Here is a 24,868-nt window from a genome sequence, read left to right as displayed (position 1 = left end):
TAGCGTTTGGCAAAGCAGGGCCAAAACAGGACCTCTTTTCTTAAGCACTGCCCTTCTCCCCCAATGGTATATTTTTAAAATTATCTTTTAAGTAGTTTGTACAAAAGAGTTGCAGTTCAACAGTTCAGTTTGTAAGTTCAATCAAATTACTATCTTCTGATAATGTTATGTATGAAGAAGTACAGAGGGAGAGCCATGATTTTATTCCAGGGATATCTATCTCGGGGTCCTTACCATTCCCATTGGTCATCTGATTAAATATCTAGCTCTTTCCATCTATTTTTGGTAGAACAGGCTTTGGATTTTTAAATAGTAAAGTCTCCAGAGGCTAATAACAATCAATACTCAGGGTAGTTCAGAGAGGCTCAATCTGTCCATTTCTACCCTCACTTTCTATGGCTGTTCCCACTGATTCATTGTAGCCCCTCCCCCCCCAGACACACACACACACACACACACACACACACACACACACACACACACACACACACACACACACACACACACACACACACACACACACACACACACACACACACACACACACTGGGCTTCTCTCTCAGAGTCACATAGTAACAATACCTAAACACATCTCATTTAGAAGTTTAAGAGTAAAATTTTCAAACAGCATGCTTTGTTTTCCTCTAAGCACTCTGCTTATTTTCTGTCTTGTATTGCTTAGTTAGAAATCAAAGTTATAAAGTGAGGAAATACTAGTGTAAAAAGAGTTAGCTGCCCTCCCCCCCCAAAAAAATACCCACATAGGGAGTACTGTCAAAATAGTATTAAAATAAGCCTTTCATCCTTTGAAAAGAAAATTCAGACACAGACTCAGGATATCTAATGTATCAGCATGTTGCGTTTTATGAAATAATGTCTGCTTATTTCTGTGGAAGCAACAATGCTCTGTATTCAAAGGAGCAACTGGTCATCTGCTCAATATGAAATTCCTATACTAGCTCTGTGGATGCAGACCTTACCCAGCATTCTTAAGTCTTTTAAAAACTCTTGCCAATATTTCATTTTTAAAAAGAATGAAAAAAATAAAAAATAAATAAAAAGAATGTCCTTGGTCTGGGAAGGTGGCTCAGTGGTAGAGCGCTTGCCTTGCATGCCTGAGGCCCTGGGTTCGATTCCTCAACACCACATAAGTAGAAAAGGCTAGGGTGGCATTGTGGCTCAAATAGTAGAGTGCTAGACTTGAGCTGAAGAGCTGAGGGACAGTGCCCAGGCCCAGAGTTCAGGCCCATGACCAACAATAAAAAAAAAAAAAAGGAACGACATCTGGGTATTAGAAGTCATGCAAAAAGTTAGAGATCAACCTATGGTGTCTGTCACAAGACTCTGAAGTGCTTTTGTCAACAAAATCCATGCTCCTTTCTAAGTAATTGTGGGGAAGGAGAGGGAATGGTCTGTCAAAATCCAACCACAACAGCATCCCAGAGTTAGGCTGGGCCATGTGCCTTGTTTCCTAAGCTAGGCACGTTCCCCCAACAGGGGCATTAGATGTGGAAAAACCTAACATTAAAGCAGCCAAACAAAATCCCAGGGGAGTCAGCTGTGATAAGTATATTGCATTTACCTCTAAATCCACGTCTCTACCATCTGGACCAATGCATCCCATCTCTTCTAACTGACTCAGTACTTTTGCAGGAAGAGCAGAATCGAATGAAATTTACATCAAAAATTAAATTAAAGTAGAGAGGTTTTTTGGGGGGGAGAAGGAGGGGACTTGCTGAGAAGACAGATTATATCCTGTAGCTGGAATGTATTATATCTGAAGTTGAAAGACTTGAAAGACTAAAGCTTTATGAAATCTCTATCATGAGGAAACTGTACTATTACAAAATAAGCAATGTGCTACTCTGACTGTAAATGCTAAGATACATGTTGTCCAAAAAAAAAGCATACAGGTTACATAGGACTAAAATATAATTCATTACTATCAGACAAATAACAGAAAGGCTTAAGACAGCAAGAGTTGAAAATGAAGGGGATGGGACTCTGATGTATTTATAAGAACCGCTGGTGTTGCCGTCAGAGATTCAGTAAGTTAACATGCAATTCCCTACTGAGGCTTAAGAAGAGCAGAACACAAGTTGGGAAATAGAACATAGTGTTTGAAAAGGGTCAATCTGATCCTATTTGTGGACATATATTAATCATGATGACCCAAGCATTTAGAACAGTTATTCCTAAATCCCTGCCAATCAACAAAAGCAGATTTATCAAAAATGAGAGTCTGACTCCATATACCGTAAAGTCTTCCGAAGCTAACGTGAAAATAAAAGGACATTAGATCCCATGACAGAGAAAATCCCTTCGGGATAGGACAGCCATATCAGTATTGAGGAAAAAGCCTCCCTCATCACCGGACCCAGCTGTCTCTGAAGGGGCTGCATGGGTGTGTGGTCACAGTGCAGCCCAGAAAACCCAGACTTCAGTCTAAGAGTGCAGCATAGACAGCTGCTTGCTTGCAAACTGTACATGGGTGTTCTTACATAACTAGCAAGTGATTGCGAGGGAGATAAAGTGAGGAAGCAAGATCAAAGCCTGAGCTTGTGGAGGAGTGGAATGGTGGCTCTTCCATATGGCGAAGAAGAATGCGCATCAGCACACATCCATCCACTCTGCACGAGGCGTTAGTCTAAGAGCCTTCTCCAAACTAGCCTAAGGAGAAACGCAACATGCGTAAGCTACAGCACTACAAGTATTTCTCTAGTGGCTCCTACATCCTATAGGGAGAATCTGAGTGAGTTCATAGGTCAGTATGCTATACGGTATTGCCTCTTTGAATAGCCTTTAACTTGTGAAAAGCGGGAAGAAAACCTATACACACTGACTTTATACATGGCTGCTTCAATAGCATCTTTTCACACCAAGAGGAAGATGAGTCTTAACATTCTTCTGCCTTTTTAGATGCTCCAACGAGACCGACACCTTATTAGTTAGTTGTTGGACTTTGGCTGGCTAAGAACATTACACTGATTCTCTTTGAGTCCCAAGATGTAGCTTCTTACGACACATGAGTCCTGGTCCATGGTACATTCCTTTCACTGTGAGTCTGACCACGAGTCCAGCTCTCCTCTTCAGTTTCCTGGAGAGCCCCTCATCCCACCCTCCTCCCCCACCCAACCCTGTCCTCGGTCTCTAAACCCTTCTGGATCTAGCCTCTCCCACCTCAGATGAGTCATACAAATGGCGTCATCACGGCGGAGGAGTGGCGGAGTCCCTGGATGGCGGCGTAGGGGCCCTGCTGGAAGTAGTGGTGGTATCGAGGCATGTGGAAGGAAGGGAACGTGGGGCCACTCCCTTGCATGGAGCTGGCGATGGCTGATGGGGTCAGAGGCATCCCCAGCCGGCTATACGGAGGCAGAGACCCCTGAATGGGGTGAGGGATGGGGGTCGCGATGGAAGCTGTGCTGGTTCCAAGAGCAGTCAGGGACTGGGGGTGCTGGAACCCAGGGAAACTGGGAGAAGATGACACCCAGGAGCTGAGAGACAAATTGTCAGATGTTGTAAAGGCTGAACCTGCAAGGGAAAACACCATTTCAATACAGAGATCCAGAACCGAACTATCTGCAAAGATCTATTTACTTTCAAACCTATTTAATGCACCTGTCTTTTAAAAAGGCAAGCCAGTGGTCAGGTGTAGATGGCTCATGCCTGAAATCTTAAGCTACTAAGGAGGCTGAGATCTGAGGATAGAGGTTCAAAGCCAGCCCAGGCAGAAAAGTCCATAAGATTATGAGATTCTTATTTTCAATTAACTCTCAAAAAAAAAAAAAAAGTCAGAAAAAGCACTGTGTCTCAAAGTGGTATAGTGCTAGCCTTGAACACAAAAGCTCAGGGACAATGCCCAGATCCTGAGTTCAGTCCCCAGAATAGGCACAAGAAAACCAGCATCATCAAAAAAAAAGCAAGTAGCATGAAATCTGTTGATTTTTACCATATGGCAAATCTACATAGAAAAAAGACGTAATAGATGACCCACATAGCCTCACAGAATGGCTACAGTGTAAAATCTTGCCTACCAGTAAGTGTCCTGATTCTCTTTGTAAGAGCCTCAAAGATCTGCTATGTGTTCTAACTGCTGTGGTATCTCCATTAAAAGAGACTGCAAAACTACCTGGTGTCTGTCCAAAGCCACAGTGAGCATTTACCCTTGTACAAGTTTAAGTAAGAGTTGACAGCAAATTTTCTAGCTAATGGATCATCTGAATTATAAGAAATACTTCATGTTTTTTCTGGGTGCCAGTGGCTCACACCTGTCATCCTAGCTACTCAGGAGGCTGAAGATCAAGGTTTGAATCTAGCCCCTAGGAAACACTTATGAGACTCTTTATCTCCAATAAACTACAAAAACTGAACAAAACATAAAAGCCAGGAGTGGAACTATGCCTCAAGTGGTAGAGAGCTAGTCTTGAGCAAAAGAAGCTCAGGGATATAGCCCAGGCCCTGAATTCAAGCCTCAGGGCCAGCATATACATACAAAAAAAATTTCATGTTTTCATGATTACAGTCTTCCATATCATAGATGTAGAACAATGTGAGAAGTTCTTCTCCAGACCAAAACCTCATTTCCCAGGACGGGGCTCCTCTGCCCTCTGAATCTGGACTTTCTTGCTACATAAGTTACCTTCCTGGTGGAAACACAGCTCATTCTCCCTAGTGACACTGAGCCATTGCTTCCACATAGCTCCTTTCCCCAAGACAAGTGTTTTCCACTATTAGAACCCTTTGGTTCTAATAAGGCATTCCTACTATTGGTGGAACATACAGATTCCTCAACTTAAAGATGTCTCTCTGAGCTAAGGGATTGTGTCCTAAAATCCAGTAGCTCTTGGTAGTAAATCACAGGCAAGAACCGGCTGACCTGAGGCTTAGTTGCTCAGTATAACTTTAGTGTTCCACTGGCCTTCAGGCAGTGGGATCACACAAGCCTGGCAAAGTAAGGCAGCAGGGGAGGGTCAGAGGGGGCTGGCTCTCCTGGAATGGTCCTGAACCCTAGGACTGGATCTCTCATCACCTCCTTCATCCTCCTTCCAGAACTCACTCTCCTGGAAGCCCCACAGGCCGGAACGGCCTTACCTCTATTTGAAGTTGTCTGACTCTCATCTCCCAGGACCTCCTCCTCTCCTCCATAGGTGCGGATGGGCGAGCGGGCATAGGAATGCTTCTGGATCAGGCTCTCCACACTTTCCCTAGGGCACAAAGGAAGCATCATGAGTTCATGACAGAGCTCAGTGGTAAAAAAAGAGTCTGGTGATGATTCATTAGTCTAGACATCTGTTTTCTCAGATAAAAGGAAGCCACATCAGGGAAAGATGACATTGGAGACGTGTGCATTAACAGAAGTAAAGACAACCCCCAGGAGACCTCTGAGTGAAGGACAAAGATGAACAGGGCTCATCTAGGAAATCTGGCCACAAGAATAGGGAACTTATTGTGAGAAAGAATGAAGGAATTTGCAGTTTGGGGTTGCAATGAATCTCCACATTGACTTCAGCTAATATTTTGTACAAAATTCAATTCATTCAAATTGCATAGCTTTAACATCTGAGAGAAGGTCACCAAAATGTACATACAACAGCCACAGACTTTCCCAGACCTGATGGCAAAAAGTTGATGAGACCTCATCTCAACAAGAATAAAAAAGGGGATGTTAGCTGCCTGACATCCCAGTTATGCAGGAAGGATAATAAATAGGAGGATCATGGTCCAGGCCAGCCCAGGAATACAAATGTGAGGAGACCCTAGCAAAAAATAACTAAAGCAGAAAGGCCTTGGGTGTGTGGCTCACCTATGTAGAGCACCTATGTAGCAAGGGCAAGGCCCTGAGTTTAAACCCCAATACCTCAAAAAAAAATCAATAGTGATCAACAAATCAAATAAATGCATAACTTAGGTGACAGTATGGATAGTTACGATCATGAATACTGAGTGCTTTAAGATTCACATTTACAAAATGAGGGAAGGAATACATAAACAACCTTTAAGAAATTTAAACCTACAGAAAAGTTAGGACAATTACAAGCTCACTTACGAACCCCAGAGTGAAGCTAATTTTAAAACAAAATTATTTTAGCATTAGATCATTTGATCTTATTTCATTCAAATAGAAGTCACGTAAGTCAAACGTTCATGCTAATAACAGATTTGTTTATGTAATATGCATTTTGAAAACAATGGTGATGTGAAGATCAACACTGAATTACACTTTTTGCTCAATACTGAACAACACTGATACCCAACCATACACTTAAGGAATAAGGAAAACAAACAGTCATAATAAGTTCCCACAATGTAACACTTTCCACTTCACTTGTAAAGCATGCATCCCAATTGGTGCTGTGGAAACTGTGTTTCCACATGAATGAAGGGCCAGGCACTGGTGGCTTACACCTGTCATCCTAGCCACTTAGAAGCTGAGATCTGAGGATCGCAATTCAAAGCCAGCCCGGGGAAGGAAAGTCTGTGGGACTCTTGTCTCCAATAAACTACTCCAAGAAAGCTAGAAGTGGTGCTGTGGCTCAAGTGGTAGAGTGCTATCCTTGAGTAAAAAGAGCTCAGGGACAGTACCCAGGCCTTGAATTCAAGCCCCTGGACCAGCAAAAACTAACTGGTTAACTAACTAACTAACTAACTAAATAAATAACTGGAGATAGATCTAGCTCTTGACTCCCTTTCTCTTCTGTTCTCTTCATTTATTTGTAGATACTGGCACTAGACTCACATTGTACTGAGTCAAAGTTCTTGAAATTATACAGTATTAGCCCTTTTTCTTTTCAAAGATGTTTTGGCTATTTTAGTTCCACTTTATTTTCTGCATGAAATCTAGTATTACCTGAGTAATATCTACAATAAAAGCACTTACTGGCATTTTGATAAAGATGGGCTTGAATCGATAGATCTATTTGTTTAGAACTGTCATCTTCACATTGAAGCAATATAGTCCATTTGCTTAGGTCTTTTTTATCTAGCTTTTCTCAGCAAAGCTTTGTACCAGATTAATCCCGAAATAGCTCATAGCCTTCCTATAGATCTGAATTTTCTCTATAGTTTGTCACAGTGTCTGTGAACAGAGGTATCTTTAATTCTTTCTTTGCAATCATAATATTTAAAATTTTATTAGTATAAATTAAGTACACAAAGGGACTTCATTGTAATAGGTACAACATGCCTATAATGTATTTTTATCAAATTCACCCCATCTGTATTACTCTTCACTTTTTGTTTGTTTGTTTGTTTTTGGTCCGTCATGGGGCTTGAACTCTGGGCCTGGGCACTGTTCCTCAGCTCTTCAGCTCAAGACTAGTATTCGAACACTTGAGCCACAACACCACTTCTGGCTTTTTCTGCTTATGTGGTGCTGAGGAATCAAACCCAGGGCCTCATGCATGCAAGGCAAGCGCTCTACCACTGAGCCACCTTCCCAGCCTCATACTCTTTCTTAATTTTGTTTATTTTTCCTGACTTACTGAAATGGCAGTACAAGTCTGTACAAGTCTGAGCTGGCAGCTGCACAAGTGGACATACACGATTATTCTTTATCTTACAGAGAGCACTTAGTAGCTTGCTGTTAGGTATAACATTAGCCCTCAGGGTTTTTTGTCATTTCCTTTTATCACACGGAAACAGTTCCCTTCCGTTTCTAGTTTGCTCAAGTTTTTTTTTTTTTTAAATCAGAAATTGATTCTGGATTTTGTTAAGTGGCTGTGTATGTGTGTGTGTGTGTTTTCTGCCTACTGAGAGATCAAATAGTTTTCCTTTTTTGGAATCACTGATATGGCCAGGTACATTAATTGAACTTAAAAGAGTAACCTAATTTTGCATTTTTGAGCTTAACTCAAGTCAATTATATTGTTATACTTTTGTTGGAACCTGATTAACTAGATTTTTTTTAGAACTTTTCCATGTATATTCCTAAAGGATGCTGGGATATAGTTTTCTATTTTATAGTATCCTTCTTTAGTTTTAGCATTAAGGTGATGATGGTCTCATAACACTAGTTTAAAAGTATTCCCTACTAGGACACCAATGGCTCCTACCTATAATCCCTATTCAGGAGGCTGAGATCTGAAGATCGCAATTCAAAGCCAGCCCAGGCAGAAAAGCCTCTGAGACTCACTTTCAATTAACCAGCATAATGAGAGACTGAGTCATGGCTCAAAGCCAAGTGAGAAAATAAGGCCTTGAGCTAAGTTCGAGTCCTGGTACTGGCACCAAAAAATGAAGAAGAAAATTCTTCCCTTCAAATTTCTAGAAGAGTTTGGATAGAATTGTAATTTCTTCCTTAACAGTGAAGTCTTGAAGTTTTCTTATGGAAAAGTTTTTTTTTCTAATAGAATTAAACTTTATTTCCATGTTTAGTACATGTTTACCATTGCTGCTGAATTAATACTAGAATTGACAATATGCAACTTGGGAGAAAAATTTACATTCTCCATATTATATGGGTAAAAAGGTAATGTAAAACTACAAAACACTTGTTTGAATGTGAATTCTAAAATATGGTAAACAGAACAATAAATACGTTGCTTTTTTTTCCCTCTATTTCCCAAGATGATTTCACTATAATTTTTTTCATAACAATGTATTTCAAGGAAGACAATAAGGGTGATCATAAAAACCATTTTACTTTATAATGGATACAGGGTACACATAACTTAAAAGAGTCTTAGCACAAAACTCCTACCCTTATTTAAAACATGAACTGAGGAGGATTAATTCATTAGTGTCAACTACAAATCCAGTTTTTTTAATCCATATATGCCATTTAACATTTTTAGTCAGGAAACATTAGGCTGATTTAAAGTTGACATACCGCACAAGTTAACTTGACAATCATGCTAACCATTTGGTGCTCAAACACCAATAACTTAGTGGCAGAAGTTCAGAATGAATTCATTCCAAGTGGTTCAGAACTAATAGAAGTAATCATCCCACTTCCTGGCCTATGTTCAGGTACAAATGAATGGATTTTAGCATTCACTGAAAGCTGGCTGCTGAAATACACAGAACACAAAGAATACTCCTGTGGTATTATTTCAGTGTTTACACATGGAAAAAAATTATTGTGGTTATCAAGGCTGCTATTGGTAATAAACACACTTTCAATTCTCTACAACTCCTTAACATACTTTATGAAGGTGTGTGATGGAAATGTTTTTAACTACAAATTCACAACTATTGGCTTTATTGATCCCTTTTGATGAGATAGGGTAGTTTGCAGCTTTAAGAAACTTGTCCATTTCATTTGGCAAAATGAGAAGTGTGAGTGTTCAGTACGTAATAATGTTCCTTTACTAACCTTCCTTTCCATATCCACAAAAGAATACTGAGTTTGGTCAATCAGGCCCCTCCTCTCATTGCTGATGATTTGTGTTTTCTTCCCTACTTGATTGTCGGTTTCATTAGTTTTCTCTACATTTGACGCCACTGATTTTTCTCTATTGTTTAGTGCTTTCTGGTCCACTAATTTCTACTCAAATATTTATTATTTTCCTTCTGTTCCTTACTTTGAGTCTTTCTTGTTCTTCCTTTTCCAGTTTCTTGAGAAGGAAGTTAGGAGATGCTTCTGCATTTCTAACAAAGGGATTTGAAACTATGAGTTTCCAGAGTAATGGTTTGGCATCCTGTGAGGTTTATATGTAGTAGACTTATTTTCCTTTAGCTCAAAATATTTTCTAATTTTCTTCTTGATACCATCTTTGCCCTGTGGAGTGATTTCTAACAGAGTCATTGTAGGAGCTGGCCTTGGCTCAGGACCATGGAACAATTTGTTTTTACTTCCTGGAGTCTTGGCAGATTGGAAACAAAAGGATGGTTATGACATGTCTGTGGCTGGCATGAAAGATCCAAAGCACCCTATACTGGCTGCCCGCTCCAGAAAAGCCTCACGGCCCAGCCAAGGCCTGGTACACACTTACCCAGCTTCACATCAAAGAAATAAAGACCATTTCATTAGAAAAAAAAATCCCTTTCACCTGAAACTCTGCTTTTAACATATCTATAATGAAACTTGCTGGTAGCAAATTCCAGTTTTTATAGACATATGGAAAAAAAATATTTATTATGCTTTTGGCTTTTGAATGATAGCTTTTGTGGGATAGGGTTCTAGGCTGACCAATTTTTTTCTTTCAGTTCTTGGAAGATATTACTTCACTGTCATCTCACTTTGTTTCTGACATAATGTCTGCTGTCATCCTTACTTTTGTTCTTCCTATATAATATTACCTAGAAAATTGACTAGAATGTTATTTGTAATTCAGGGCAAAATTGTACCTATCATAAAACTGGATTGACAAAAATTAACACATTCATGAGAAAATGGTAAACTATAGTGAGTCTTTGCTTTAGTGAGTCTTTGCTTTAGTGAGTCTTTGCTATAGTGAGTCACTTGCTTTAAAATGCAACCTATGTTTAAATATCCCTGAGCAAACTTTTTATCATTCACCGAGAGGTACTGGTGAATGAACTATGTGCATATGATCCATCGATTCCCCCTTCTGGTAGTAAAATCAGCATGCCAGGGAGATACCTACGTATCCAAGTTTGTAGAGGCACCATTTGCAATAAGACAATCGACCTAGAGATCTATCAACAGACGAATGGATAAAGAAGTGTACACACACACACACACACACACACACACACACACACACACACACACCACACACACTGGAGTACTAAGCCATAAAGAAAATGAAATTCTATCATTTGCAGCAAAATGGCTAAATTGAAGGGCATTGTGTTGAATTTGCTACAAAAGGACAAGTATCAAACTTCATTGAAAAGTAAAAAGCGAATCTGAAGGAAGGCTAGCAATGGTTGGGAAGGGGGAATGGGAGGATGGGTTTGATTTGCACATTGAGTATGCATGTATTGAAATAACACACTGAAGCCCATTAATTAATATATAATAATATAATATATACCATAGTCAATTCATATGTGTTATGCCCCCCTCCAAAAAAGGGTAATGGAAATGATAGTATAGCAGAACATAGAACCTAACTAGCCTGCTACCTGTCATAAATTTTAATCATTTTAGAATTACACTCTAGGAATGTGCAATCTAGCAGTTTAAATAGCTAATGTCACTTCCTCAAAGACTTCATTCACTGTAATATTAGAGAATGACCATCATTTTGGATTACCTGGGCCATTATAAAGGAAAACAAATGGACTGAGTAACCCAAAGACAAATGATAAAATGTACATTCAAGCTGATGCCCTTTAAATCTGAGTCATATGAACATGTTGGTAATATTTCAAATACACTTGGGAAAGAATAAGGAGATATTTTCGTGTAAGGAAAGAATTTGTTTCAATATCCTAGAAAATATTTTCCTTTGACAGGGTTATAAAAGAATAGCCCTCAATGGCCATCAGTGGCCCCAAGCAATGGATGGGATATTTCAAGCTATATCCTTCTTTCCATAATTTGTACATAAAATACTAAATTCAAGCATTTAATTTCCAAAGAAGACTGTGTATTTTTGCCTCTCTAAGATCATGTGAGCGTCTTTCATACACACAAAAGAAAACTCATCTTCCAAATAACATGATGAATCACTGCCTTGTGAAACATTTTGCTTTTCTATAAAAAGTACATTATATTCATTTTGTCCTTGCTGGATCGCTGGTATCATTACTTATGCTCGTCTGCAGGAGGGGGAAGGGGGTTTTATCAAAGTGATTTACTTGTGTCAGGCCTGAAAGTGAACTGAGAGCAGTGGCAGTTCTTCTATAACGGATGGAGTAATTGCATTATTACCTTTTAAGTGATTGAACACAGTGTGCATATCAGAGCCATCGCTTCCAAGATGTTACAAAGAGCAGTCAGCCTACACTGTGTACTTTACATCTAATCCCTCTTTGCAGCAGAGTGGAAAGTGCAAAGATTTTGTTTAGCCTGGAAGCCTTTTGCAAGGATCGCTAAGATTCTGTACCCTGAAAAATGAAGTATGATTCCCCTAATAGGTTGAGTGGTTTGGGCATTCTAAGCTATGTCAGTACCATGAATACTCAGTTCTGCCATATCCTAATGCATGAGACTGGAGCTTTAGTAAACTTAACCTTTGGATTGAAAAGGGAAAATTATAGGGGTATCATTATTGAAGTTCAGCCTTTCTAGTACCTAATGCTTAATTACTGTCTACCAAGAAAGAACACAGGTGATCGACAAAAGAGCTCTTCTGACTGCTTTGTAGCATCAATTCCAGGAAGGAAATCTGTCACAGGCACAACCACAGCCATCTATTGAAGGCAACAGAGGGTAGTGGAGATGACTTTGCTGCACTTACGGAAATGTTCAGAATCACTTAAAATCACTCAAATGAATCTGAGTCACTTAGTTCGCTTCAGCTTAACTTGAGCCCAGCTCTGGCACCTGTGAACTAGTTTGAAAACACAGAACCTCATCTTTCCACGCCTCTCATTTCTCTCCTGTATAATGAGGGATTTGGTAAGCTCTCCGTCTCCAGGTTATGATTAAGGCGAGGTAAATCAGTACAAGAGATGACCTAGTACCTGGCACATGAATGCGTCATACATGTTTACAGGTAACACAAATAATCTTAATTGTTAAGAAGTATCAAGGTTATGTGTTCCAAAAGCTAGTCACTTAATCATTCTTATTTCAGAAGAAATGGACACTTCTAGTCTCTACAACTTTTTGTGATTCACTTAAGCCTTCCAATCAGAAGCAAAATCAAATAAAAGTTAAATGTTATAGCAACTCAAATTCTAACATTCTAGATATAGGCCTGACCAAAATTGTATTCAAAGGGAAAATGTCAAATCCATTAAAAGCAAATGTAATTTATAGAAAGCAAAATATTCCAAGCTCTTTTCTCTTATCACTTTGTTCATGCTTATATCTAGTCTCACCAGATCTTTATAAATAACTCTTTGTTACAATATTTTGCTAAGGATTTTATACATAAGTATTGTAAATTGCAGCACATCAATATTAATAGCTTAACACACTTCTTAATAAATGAAAATGTTTAGATAATACAATTTGAGATGTATGACGAATCATCAATTTTTTTGAGGGGGGGTCCGGTCGTGGGGCCTGAACTCTGTGCCTGGGCGCTGTCCCTCAGCTCTTCAGCTCAAGGCTAGCGCTCTACCACTTGAGCCACAGTGCCAATTCTGGCTTTTTACTTATTGCTTAGGTGGTGCTGAGGAATTGAACCCAGAGCCTCAGGCATGCAAGGCAAACTCTCTACCACTGAGCCACCTTCCCAGCCCCCAAATCATCAATTTTAATTTGAGAATGGAAATATAAAATCCACCCTGGGAAATCAAAAATAGCTCTAATCTTTTCAAAAGCTTTTAGATTATTTTAATTGTATTTATTTGACTAAATCCTATTTGGTTTTCTTTTTCACAGCAGTATATAGTTCTAGTTTTATATTGTCATTAGCAACTTGAAGAAATGAACTATACCACTGTGGGGATGGGGCAGGGCACAAAAACTCTCAGGAAGTTTCCTAAGTTCCAGGGCTGTGCCAACTGGAAGAAAGAATGTCTCGTGCAAAGTGCAGATTACTGAAAATATAAATAAACATCACCGAGTTGGAAGACAGGAAGTGAGCCTCCTTTTCTCAGGTAGATACAAGTAAGAGCACACTTGGATTATTTTATAACTCTAAGTTCAGTTATGAAAATGAATCCTGAGACTTGGGTTCCTGGCTTGTCATGCCCATTCACACAATGTGGTAAAAATAAATGCTTCATCTTAGTCTCTGTGAATAAAGAAGTCCCTCTGAAAAACACAAACAGCCAAGTGTGAGTGGCCCAAGCCTCTCAAGCCTCTGGAGGCTGAAATTGGAGAATTGCAGTTTGAAAAGTTTGTGAGACTCTTATCTCCAATTAACCAGTAAAAAGCCACAAGTACAACTTGAGTGGGGGGGGGGGGGGGATGGGGGAGGTGGGGAGGGAAGGGATGGTGGGGGAAAAACAAAGGAGGAGGTAACAATGCTCAATAGGAAATGTACTCATTACCTTACTCATGTAACTGTAACCCCTCTGTACAGTATTTTTGCAATTAAAAAAAAAAACATTTAAAAAGCCACAAATGGAGGTGTGGCTCAAGTGGTAGAGTGCCAGCCTTGATCAAAGAGCCCTGCATTCAAGCCCCAGTACTGGCACAAGAAAAAAGAAAGAAAGAAAGATGCCTTGTTAAAGGAATTTTGTAGTAACTATAATTTAAAAAGAGGAATTACCCATTCCCTTTATCTGTTGTTGTTCTAACAGATTGTTTTATTAAATTAATAGATTTTAGTTACAAGGAAATTTTAACTGTTACCTAACAAAAGTGCTTTTATCTCATGCATGGAAACCTTTATACTAAGTCTATTTTCATTGGAGAATTAAAAAAAACAGTTTTCCCAAAAGCTGTGCAATCAGATTCCTTATCACAACTGGGCTTGGACTTCCTCTATAAAGTGAGGCTGTGGGGGAACTGGTAGAGGGATTAGGGGATCCTCAGGACTATTGGCTGGTTCAAAGAGGCAAACCAGCTTAGGTTCTCACAGGATGAATGCTACTTACTTCTATCTCTGTAAGTCATTATGAAAGACCTATAAGTTATCTGCAAGCTGTAAGCCTCTTTATTGAATCTGCTACAAGACTTACTGCTTCATTGCCTGAGGCAGTTGAAATTTCTACAAATTCCCAGAGTATTAGATTTGCAGCTTGGTTTCTGAATGTCTCCTTCCTCATCTAAACTAATAGAGTAGCTGAGTTCTGAACAGAGAGACCTGTATCCTGCTGGGCTTGTGTCCAAACTTCATGAGTCTGAAAGTTTCAGTCAGTGTAAGCTGTTTTCAAATCACTTCCCACAGGGACTCTCAGAGTGAATTCCAACCTCACAGAGTGATATAAGCTTATGTATTTAATTTCCTGACACACCCAAAGAATGAAGAATACAAGCGAAAGCCAGAAAATGAGGAGGGTGCCAATTTCACACTTAGCTATTGCAGCCACAAAGAAGGAAGAAGGGGTACATTTAGTAGTCTGACATTCATCAGTGAGCAAGGAGGAAAGCTTCACCTCGCCCCTCACTTGGATTAACAAAGGTTATACATGAACACAGACCTCTGACTAGTCAACGGAGGCAAATCCTTACTGTTGGGGTTTAGAAGGAAGAAATCTCACCGGAGCACTCTCAGTGCCAGTGCATTTGGTACACCGAAGGCTGTGTGGCCTATGGCTGACGACAGTTCTGGAAACAAGGTCGTGGTGCTGGGTTGGATACAGCATTGCCCTAGCTGGATCCTGGCTGCCAGGCCAGGCAGAGATCACCACAACCCCTGTGCAGTCAACGTTCTCTTCAGAGGCTGCCTCCTCCTGCCAGCAATCACTCTCCAACACACAAGGAAATACTCTTATTTCCACACTGACGAGTTAACAATACATGTATTCTGCATTTGAAGAGCTGACGGAGCACTTTTATTCAGCATTAATCTTAGTTTCTAATATTCAATGAGCAGATATTCCGTTACATAAAAATAGTTGAAGAAAATCAGCAGGATCTTATGAAACAGCAGTTGGAAACAAGAAAAGTCACTTAATGAAGCCTAGCTAATTATTTCCTTTGCAACAAATCTGTTGCAAGAAAAAGAAGGATATTTAAATTTTCCAACATGTGTTTTCCCATTTTTAGCAGCATTGAAGCAGACAGTACTAGTGAAATACACAGAGTAAGAAGCATGGCATTGAAACATTCTGAGCTCATCATTGCATATGACAAAATAACAATCATCACATTTTACAGAAACTCAGTAAGACTGTAAGGAAGAATATTAGATGCCAAAGGACCCAGAACCTGAAAATTAGAAAGCTGAAAGAAATTCTGCAAAACTTCAGAGTAAAAAAGAAAGAGATAAGGTTCAAGAGATAGAAAACATACATTCAACAGGAGCTTAAGAGCCTGATTGGAGCTGGCCAAATGGAAGCTTAGAGACAAACACAGAAGTCATTGGAAGAGGGAGGAGAGAAACAAACCCAGAATTTTTTGCTGGGCTCAATTAAGACTTGTGTTCTCAATGTGAAAACTTTAATCTTATTTAAAGACTCATGAAAAATCGACAGCTTGACAGATGCTAACAGAATTTCTGAGTTTTAAGCAAAAGATTCTGAAAACAATTTCAACAGACAGAGAGAAAACAGGCGAGTTTCTTACAAAGAAGAGACCATGAGCTTTTATTTTTATTCTATAATCCATAAGAGCCAAATGACTTACTTAAAAGGCAGAGTGGAACGTTCAGAGGAAAAAAACACTGCAACCCAGTAATGACAAAATTGGTAACAGTTATGGTATAAAACGTGCACAGAGATTCTATGTGTGGAAGGCTTGGTCCCCAACAGGAGCTACTGAGTGGCAATTAGATCACCAAAGTGCTGACCTTATCTATCAATGGATCAATCCTTGCAGCGTCCAGAGCTGAATGTGCCCTTAGGAAGAATATTTGGGGTCTCACTGCAGGAAGTAGGTCACTGTCAGCCTGTCTTTGACACTCTGTTCTCATTCTTTGCTTCCTGAACACCATGAGGTGAGCAACCCCTCTCTTCACCCATTCCTAGGGCCTACCCACAATGGAGCCATCTACTGAAGCTTCTGAACCAAAATCAACTTTTGTCATTTCAGGCATTTAGTCAAAGCAACAGCAATCTGACTAATATCCTTATAAGGAAGACGCCCACCTCCCTTGCTCAAGCAATTATTCAATATTTACCAGCAATTGAGAACAAAGTTGAGTTCAAGTCCAGTCACTGGAGACAGTGCAGAAGATATGAACAGTACACAGGAAATGGGAAAGACCAGAGTTAGATCTAAATTGATGGTGATTGTTAAAATGTTGCAATCCTTATGTTAACATTAAGGAAAAGGTTTGATAAAGTCAATAAAGATAAAAAATTTACCTCCTGGATTATTTAAGCAAAAAGTATTGGGCCAGGTAGGAGTACATATCATCTCTCTTTACCTGTTTTTTAAGAAGAATGTAGTTTCAGTCTTGAAAAAAGCCAACCTATGGATATTACAATTATTTTCTTTTAGAAATTATAGGCAATAATTAAAGCAACATTCTGAACATTAGGGAAAGGGCCCTTTCTAAAGGTCCGGTTGTATCAGGTTCTGGTGACTCAAGCAGCAGTTCTCAGGCTGTGCCTTGCCTTGAGTGACTTAATTTTATAAAAACAGTACTGTCCTCCATGCTAAGGCAAGTGGGGAGGCAGAGTCCTCTGTGTGCACAGTCCATAGCACCATCTGTCCTGCACAGTCATGAGCCACACTCACTTCATGCAGGCGTACCAAAACCATATCAAGAAAACCAGAACCATGAACACGCCAGATCAACAAATGGTGCAACCCTCACACCTGGAACATATAAATGAGGGAAGGATACCCTAATACATCATGACCTATCATTAGAGGACCTGTGTGCATCATGGCCTGCCCGACAAAGAGCTCCGACTTTATCCCCAGGCTGTAGCTCAGTACAGTCTCTCTGCTTAATGCTTCCCACTCAAAACTGCCTGCCTCCCCTGGGGCTACCAGCTCTGAACCTTGGCAGTGATGGCAGTCCAGGTCTGTGACTGGGTTCTGACCACCCTCACTCTTTTACAACTCTATCAGCTTTCTGCCTTTGTTGTCAATCAACCTGGTCCTCTTGAGTCCTGTGACAGATTTGACCCTTTCTTAGAGATTCTGTATCACATAACCAATGAGAAATCTAAATCAGTGTCTCCTTGTATGTGATGTGATGGGTGATATGAACGCTATTGATGTTGGCAATGAGGACTGGGATGGAGAACTTGTGGGTCATGGCTACCAATTGAACTCAAGAGTATTCTGTACGTAAAGACAATGGGATTGTAGTTTGTTGTAGTTTGTGGATTTGTTGCTAGTAGATCCTGATACAGAAAGACACAAACCTGTCTTTCCATATTGATAGAACAGTTTGCTTTTAGCAACTTTGTTTTCTGACAAACTGACGTGGGCTTGAGGCTCAGCTCAAAAATAAACCATATGCATTTCTCTTTCTAAAGCTTAGTTATCTCATCTAGGAAATAGGAGGATCACAGTTTCTTCTATGTGAAGCATAGCTAAATGAAATGTGTCAGGTCTATGGCCCTTCCTGACACATGGAGAACTTGGAGTATTCATTGTCATTATAAATTATAAAAGAGAAAAGAATTTGATAAATACAACAAAAACTAGAAGAGAAATTAAAAGACAAAGAAAATCGAACAGAAATCAGACATGGTTCTAACACTAAACACATCAGTTATCAGAAGACTTCATTTTTAAATTAAAAAAAAATCAATGAAGACCTTCAAACAAGATTGTTTCAAATATTGATACTCTGCATGGTATTTTTAAGAAGACATAGCATTCATTCACTCAACAAGTACTTGAATGCTTAGTCATACCAGACGTGTTTCAAAGCCTGAAGATACATTAAGAAACAAAATGCCAATGACTGGGCCACTCAGATGTCAGGACAGCATAGCATGGGCAGAAGGTAAGGGCAAGGATCCTGAAGGTGGACAGGTCCTGAGCTTGTTCCAGGGAAGATGAGGAGTCAAGTGGAATTGCAGCATGTGAGCCAAGAGAGGGTAGATGGGCTGAGAGGTATGGGGTAAATTCTATAGCATCTTTGGAGTTTTCTCTAAATGAGAAGATGATACCCGGGAGAACTCTGAATGTGGAATACAATCCAACTCCCTGTCTTTGGCAAGATCATTCCCCTTGCTTCACTGAAGGGCTGTAAGTGTGGAGGGAGAAAGATCACTTAGAAAATTAGCCTAACTAATCTAGGAGAGAGACAGCTGTGTTCAGTCCGGGTGGTAACATGAAAAGTGAACCTCTTTGCCATATTTAGAATGAGTAGTTGTCAAGACTGATCAACTCTTTGGCTATGGAGGGGAAAACAAGTCAAGGGTGGCCCCTGGGTGTTTGGGCAGAATGTGGAAAGGATGGAATCAGGAATGGGAGAGCGGGAGCAGGGGAGGGTGGTTAGTCATTCAGTTTCAGGTGTGTAAAATCCCAGGTTCTCTTAAGGGGAAGAAAAAAGTAAAAGCAAGAGCCTGACTCTGGATCAAAGAGAACAAGACATGTCACATTGGCAATCATCAGCATGTAAGAGTCTAAAGCGGAGTCAGATGACCCAGCATAGGTGCAGACTGAGAAGGCAAGGGCTCAGAAGACATCGGCATCCGTAGTGGGATGTGCTGAGGAGGAACCACCAAGGGAGATTAGGAAAGAACAGCCAAAGGACTTGAACTGAACATCAAAAGCATGGGGAGCCACAAGAGGAAAGAGGAAGGCCTCACACCAAGAGCCTCCTGATTGCCACCTCCTGAGAAGCCAGGGTGATGGGAGGGAGAGACTGATATCCAGCTAAGACACTCTTTATTGCCTAATCAATAGTTTTCAACTAATAATGATACTCACTCATTTTCTTTTAATATTCAGTCTTCACAAGGTAGTCCAGGTACAATTGTTTCCTTCCTTCCTTCCTTCTTTCCTTCCTTCCTTCCTTCCTTCCCTCCCTCCCTTCTCTCTCTCTCTCTCTCTCTCTCTTTTGAGATGGGAAGAAAGAGACTCTTGAGTTTTTGTTTTATACCTAACACACATCTCAGTATGCCGGGTTGCTGGTGGTTCACACCTGTAATCCTAGCTACTCAGGAGGCTGAGATCTGAGGACTGAGGTTCAAAGCCAGGCCAGCCAAGGAAGTCTGGGAGACTCTTATCTCCAGTTAATCACCTAAAAGCTAGAATTGGTGCTGTGACTCAAGCACTAGAGCACTAGCCTTGAGCAAAAAAGCTCAGGGGCAACACCAAGGCCCTGAGTTCAAGCCATAGGACTGCCTTCCCCCACACTCCTCCCCAAATTAACATACCTCAATATAGAAGATTCACAGTTTTACCTGTCTTGTTTCCTCCCTTCTAGATTCAAATATCATAGGTTATTGCTTTTACTCTCTCCTCCCTCTCCCTTAAGAGAGACTCTGATGTCAAGTCCTCTCCTGTCACTTGTGGCCACTTGTATAAGAAAATGTGTGTGGGTCTGATGAACTTAAAATTACTAAGATGCTTCAAAATGTAAGTGGACATTTTGATGGCAATGACAAATCAGTGACATATTTCTAAAAGGGAAGCCTCAGAATTGTGAAGGTTTGTGTTTTATCCCCCCAAATATTATATATACTCAACCTAGGGTCTTCAGATTGTTTCTGAAGACTTGGCAAAATGACTGCAATGGCTGGAAGCATAAAGATCAATGAACAACAACAAAATTTGAAAATAACAAGTAAGAAAGGGCAGAGAGCTGGGCACTGGTAGCTCACGCCTGTAATCCTAACTACTCAGGAAGCTGAGATTGAACTGTGATCAAAGCCAAGCCAGGCCAAGAAAAAAAAAAAATCCTGTGAAACTCATCTCCAATAAACTACTCAGAAAAGGCCAGAAGTGGTGCTATGGCTCACATGTAGATTGCTAGCCTTGAGCACAAAGAGGCTCAGGGACAGCACTCAGGCCCTGTAGTTCAAGCCCCTGGACCAGCAAAAAATAAAAATTAAAAAAATAAAAAGGGCAGAGGCTTACCATCTTAGATACTGAAGTGTCAGCCAGTATTTTCCTATGCTCTCAATTTAGTACAGATAAGAGTTTGGCACATGATAAAGAGAGAATTATTAATAAGAAAATCAATATATTGATAATTATATGCTATTGAAACCACTTGTAAAATATAATGATATTTCTATTTGATTCCTTCTACCAAAACAAATACTACATACATTAGAGAAAGCATGTAGGAGGCAAAAAAGTAATAGGAAGTATACAGTTTAAAATTTATACATAATTTTGGAGTGAGGACAGTGCAGAATAGAAATCACAATGAGAGAAAACAACAGACACGGTGAGAAAACTCTTCCATTTATCAGTCATACAAAGCTGATTTTCAGAATGATAAAGCAGTCTAATAATGATGACAAGGAGATGGAGTTTCCTACTGGGAAGGTGTGTTTCTCTAGAGTAAGACTGACATTTAACTCTGAATGGAACCTTAGTGGAAGCAGAGGAAGAAACCTACTGTCAAGAAAGCTTCTGCAGTTCTAGAAGGAAGAGCACTGTGAAATGTCTAGGTCTGAGCAAACAGGGCCAACCCCAAAGACACTTTTGTTTGGCTGCCCCACCTGGTAAGCTGTAAATCTTGAACAGGAACCTTGAAATCATTAAGGTCACATATTTATAACATCCTATTCAATTAGGTTAGAGAAGTGCAATATCTGTCATCATGTCATAAAAAGATGTGTTTTTCTCTCCAATCTCTTATAAAGAAAAGCTCCCAATATTGTTACAGATAGGGCCGTTTTCAATCAGTTACAAGGAGCAATTCAATTACTGGATGGTTTAGTGCAGTAACTGACTCCAGACTAATTTAATTTCTTTAGGTCTCTAAAGATCAATTGATCTGATTTGTCTCATCCCCAAAGGCTGTTTAGGAAAAATTCAGACTTAAATACCTGGAAATGAAATCCAAAACCTTGGCTTAATTTCACACTACTTAGGTCATGCAAAGCTGATTTTCAGAGACATCATCATCACTGCATTGTCTTGAAGACGTCAAGCTAGTCATGTAAGCGGGTTTTCTCGGTCCTCCAGAATCACCCCATCAGGATGCTTAGTCAACACACATTACCCAACCTGCCCTTCAGTCAGACTGCGATCTCCTAGCTCTTAGGAACACAAGTGACTTCAAGGCTGTTTATACCCAAGAAACAGTTCATTACGGCAATGAAGAATGACTTAGATAGGCACAATAGTTTGATGCAACATTTATCTAGGAAGGGTTTTGACTTGAGATTCATAAAGTGTTTTCCTAAATTTCATCTTGTTTGATCCTCCAATAAAGGAATAAGTGGTTACTCTTGTCATTTTCTAGATGGAAACAGATTCCCAGGCTCAGTGACTTCGCCAAAAGATCATTTACTCAGGAAAAGGCCAAGCTGAGTTTCTATCCCAAGACTTTCACTCCTGATAGATCATGCTTACCCTTGACCAGACAGAACATGGTGCACATGTGGGAAACATATACTATTGGCCCAGTCCAAAATAAAACCAAAAGAAAAGTCATTTAACATCATCTCAGCTGCACAAACTCATCAGCACTCAAGCTCCTGGCCTTCACAAATAGGGAATCACCTCACAAAAAGTCATTACCTAAAGCAAGAGGCCTTTGTCATCTAGACAACTGGTACCATACTCTCATAGACTGATGGCTCTTCCAACTGAACTTACCCACTTGCCTGCTCTTGGTACTTTGCAATAGATTATAACTCTAAGCCTGGGTTTCTTGTCCTGATCTCACCATCTCTAGCCATTTATAGAGCTCTCCAACTAATTCATCTCTTTGTGACTCAAATCCAATATTCAGCCAGCCCTTTTGGCTTCTCTGCCTGCCCACCAAGCCTTTCCCTCCCAACGAACCACCTCTCAACACTCTGACACTTAGAAAGGCGTAGGGAGAATGAGACAGAGGTTGCTACATCCCTCAACTTGCATTGCCAGGAGAGCTTAGATGGAAGTGCTGAGACCAGATGTGACCCTGCAGGGAGCAATGATTGCAGCTGAAATGTATAGCAGCTAGCAGGCAAGTCACACAAAGATGTGGGGATGCAATATGCCAGAGGGCTAATAGCTAAGTACTGCACCTGTCAGTAAAGACATTAGAGCTTGTAAAAAGATAGAATGAAGCACTGAACAATTCACACCTGTAATCCTAGTTACTTGGGAGGAAAATGGGTCAAGGTCAGTTTGGGTAGAAAAGTTTACAAGACCTTCGCAACTCATTATTGGGCACATTGGTGCACACCTGTCATCCTAAGCCAGGCAGGAGGGCTAAAAGTAGGAGGATCATGCTTGCAAGCCAACCCACATGGAAAAATCCAAGAGACTCCATCTCAGCGGGAGGAAGCCGGAGGTGGTGACGCACACCTGTCACCCTAGCAACAAGGGAAAACTTAATATAAGCAGACTGAAGTCCAGATGCCAAACAGGCAGGAAGCAAGACCCCATCTTAAATAAAAACAGACAACAAAAAAGCACTGGAGGCCTTGCCTAACAAACACACAGCTCTGAGTTCACATCTAGTACTTTAAAAAAAAAAAAAGGAGGGGGGGGGGGGATCAAGTATAGAAAGTCAGTTTGGTTAAGAACTAGAAATAACTGATCAGGTTAAGTGTCTCTTTGAAAACATATTTTTTTATCATTCATTTGGGTACACAAAGGACCTCAAGATTCAGTATTCACTGTCCATTACCTCGATGGTACCAAACTTCACGAACCATTTCAACCAGAAGGTGGAGAAAGTGACAGGCACATGAGGAGATGTTTATTCGTCCTCTGACAGGTCCTGAGACCTGATGTTCCTCCTTTTCATGCTGTCTACCGGCCAGTCAAAATTATGTGATCTGCACTTAAATCACACTGACCCCTTTCCAATGCCGGATCTCGCACCTGGCACTAGCCAATATATTCACAGCAGAACCAAGTCTACCGAGTTCTACTTCCCCACAGATTGCCCCCACAAATCACATAGCTTAAAAGCACTGAGAGGATGAAGTCTTTGATGGGAAGAAAGCCCTGGCTTTTCTTCCTCTACAGGAGAGGGTACATCTTGAGCAACGGGTCCACATCTGTCCCCTCACTTAAAGAAGCGCTAGGAAAGATCTGGCTGCAGGAATTTGGCAGTTTATCTCAGGGTTTATAGCTAGAAGGAAAGAACGCAGGGAACTGTTGCAGGCTAGACTCAGCAGGGTTCGAGTTTCTGCAGGGGAGAAGCCTGTGTTCTTACAAACTCACCCTTCCCTTTATCTTATCTCGACCAAAGGGTAAACAGAAAGTGAGCCTCACCTCTCAATGTCCGTGAGCCTGGAGGAGTCCCGAAATCCTTTGGCGAAAGGATTGCTGTCTATTTTCAGCTTGGTTATCTAGAAAGAATGAGCACAAAACCATCTCATTTATGAGGTCCACAAAGTAACATCAGAAATAGCCACAGAAATGGTAAGACAAAGGGTGAGCAAATGCAGCAGTGGAACTCACTGGACACTATGTTGAAAAGGAACTATACTAGTTGTGGGACTGGGATGGGAGGGAAAAACTGAGAGAGATCACCAGGGAAGGGGTGACACTGTCTAAAAAGAAATGTACTCTTTACCTGGCTTAAGAAACTGTAACCTCTCTTTAGATCACCTTTATAATAACAATAAATTTTTTAAAGAGTTAGTGAAGACACAGTTGGGTTAGCAAACCTGCCAGCAAGGGGGAGACTTGAAGTGGGCTGTCAAGTATTAAGGGCCATTGTGAGAGGCAGGGGCCCAAATGGAGAATTGGAGCACCTAATGGGGAAAGCTGTGCAGAGCCCCAGCCTCTGGTGGGAAATGGAGAATAAAGGGAGATATTTCCCCTTCCTACATGGTTCGTTACTATGAACAAGAGACCTTAGACCAAAGTAAAGAAAAAGGTTAGATAACTAGTAAGAGCCTCCTGTTTCATGCTATATTGATACTGATCAATGTGACATAAATGAAGGATCAAAAGCCTGCAGAAGATAAATTTAAATTTATCTCCATTCACCTTTTCATGCAACTGAATTAGTCCTTGTTTTGTTACCCTTCCATGTAAAGACATTTATAGAACACTACATGTCTATGGAAACTACTTGTTTCTAATAAGAATCAGCTTCAAGTATTGTCTTTACCAGGGTATTTATAATTCTTGTGTGTGTGCAGGGGTGTGTGTGTGTGTGTGTGTTGAAGGTGTGGTGTGTGTGTGTGTAGG

General features: G+C 40.4%; 1 protein-coding gene across 2 annotated transcripts in view; it reads right to left on the bottom strand.

The window, feature by feature from the left end:
* Positions 1–3,190: 3,190 nt before the first annotated feature.
* The window catches only part of Tbx20 (T-box transcription factor 20), a 40,535-nt gene continuing 18,857 nt past the window's right edge, over positions 3,191–24,868 (bottom strand). The window contains exons 6-8 of one of the 2 annotated variants that reach the window (XM_042695119.1): positions 23,942–24,018; positions 5,092–5,204; positions 3,191–3,531 (exon numbers count right to left, since the gene is read on the bottom strand). In XM_042695119.1, coding sequence (XP_042551053.1) covers positions 3,191–3,531; positions 5,092–5,204; positions 23,942–24,018 — 531 coding nt within the window. Of the gene's footprint in view, positions 3,532–5,091; positions 5,205–12,134; positions 12,146–22,861; positions 22,867–23,936; positions 24,019–24,868 lie in introns of those variants that run through there. The other variant, XM_042695120.1, reaches the window with a different exon arrangement.

Source organism: Dipodomys spectabilis, unplaced genomic scaffold, assembly GCF_019054845.1.
Source record: "Dipodomys spectabilis isolate Male_0828 unplaced genomic scaffold, ASM1905484v1 ptg000178l, whole genome shotgun sequence".
Classification (NCBI taxonomy): domain Eukaryota; kingdom Metazoa; phylum Chordata; class Mammalia; order Rodentia; family Heteromyidae; genus Dipodomys; species Dipodomys spectabilis.
Note: the sequence above shows the minus strand (reverse complement) of the source record. Positions and strands in the feature narration are given on the sequence as shown.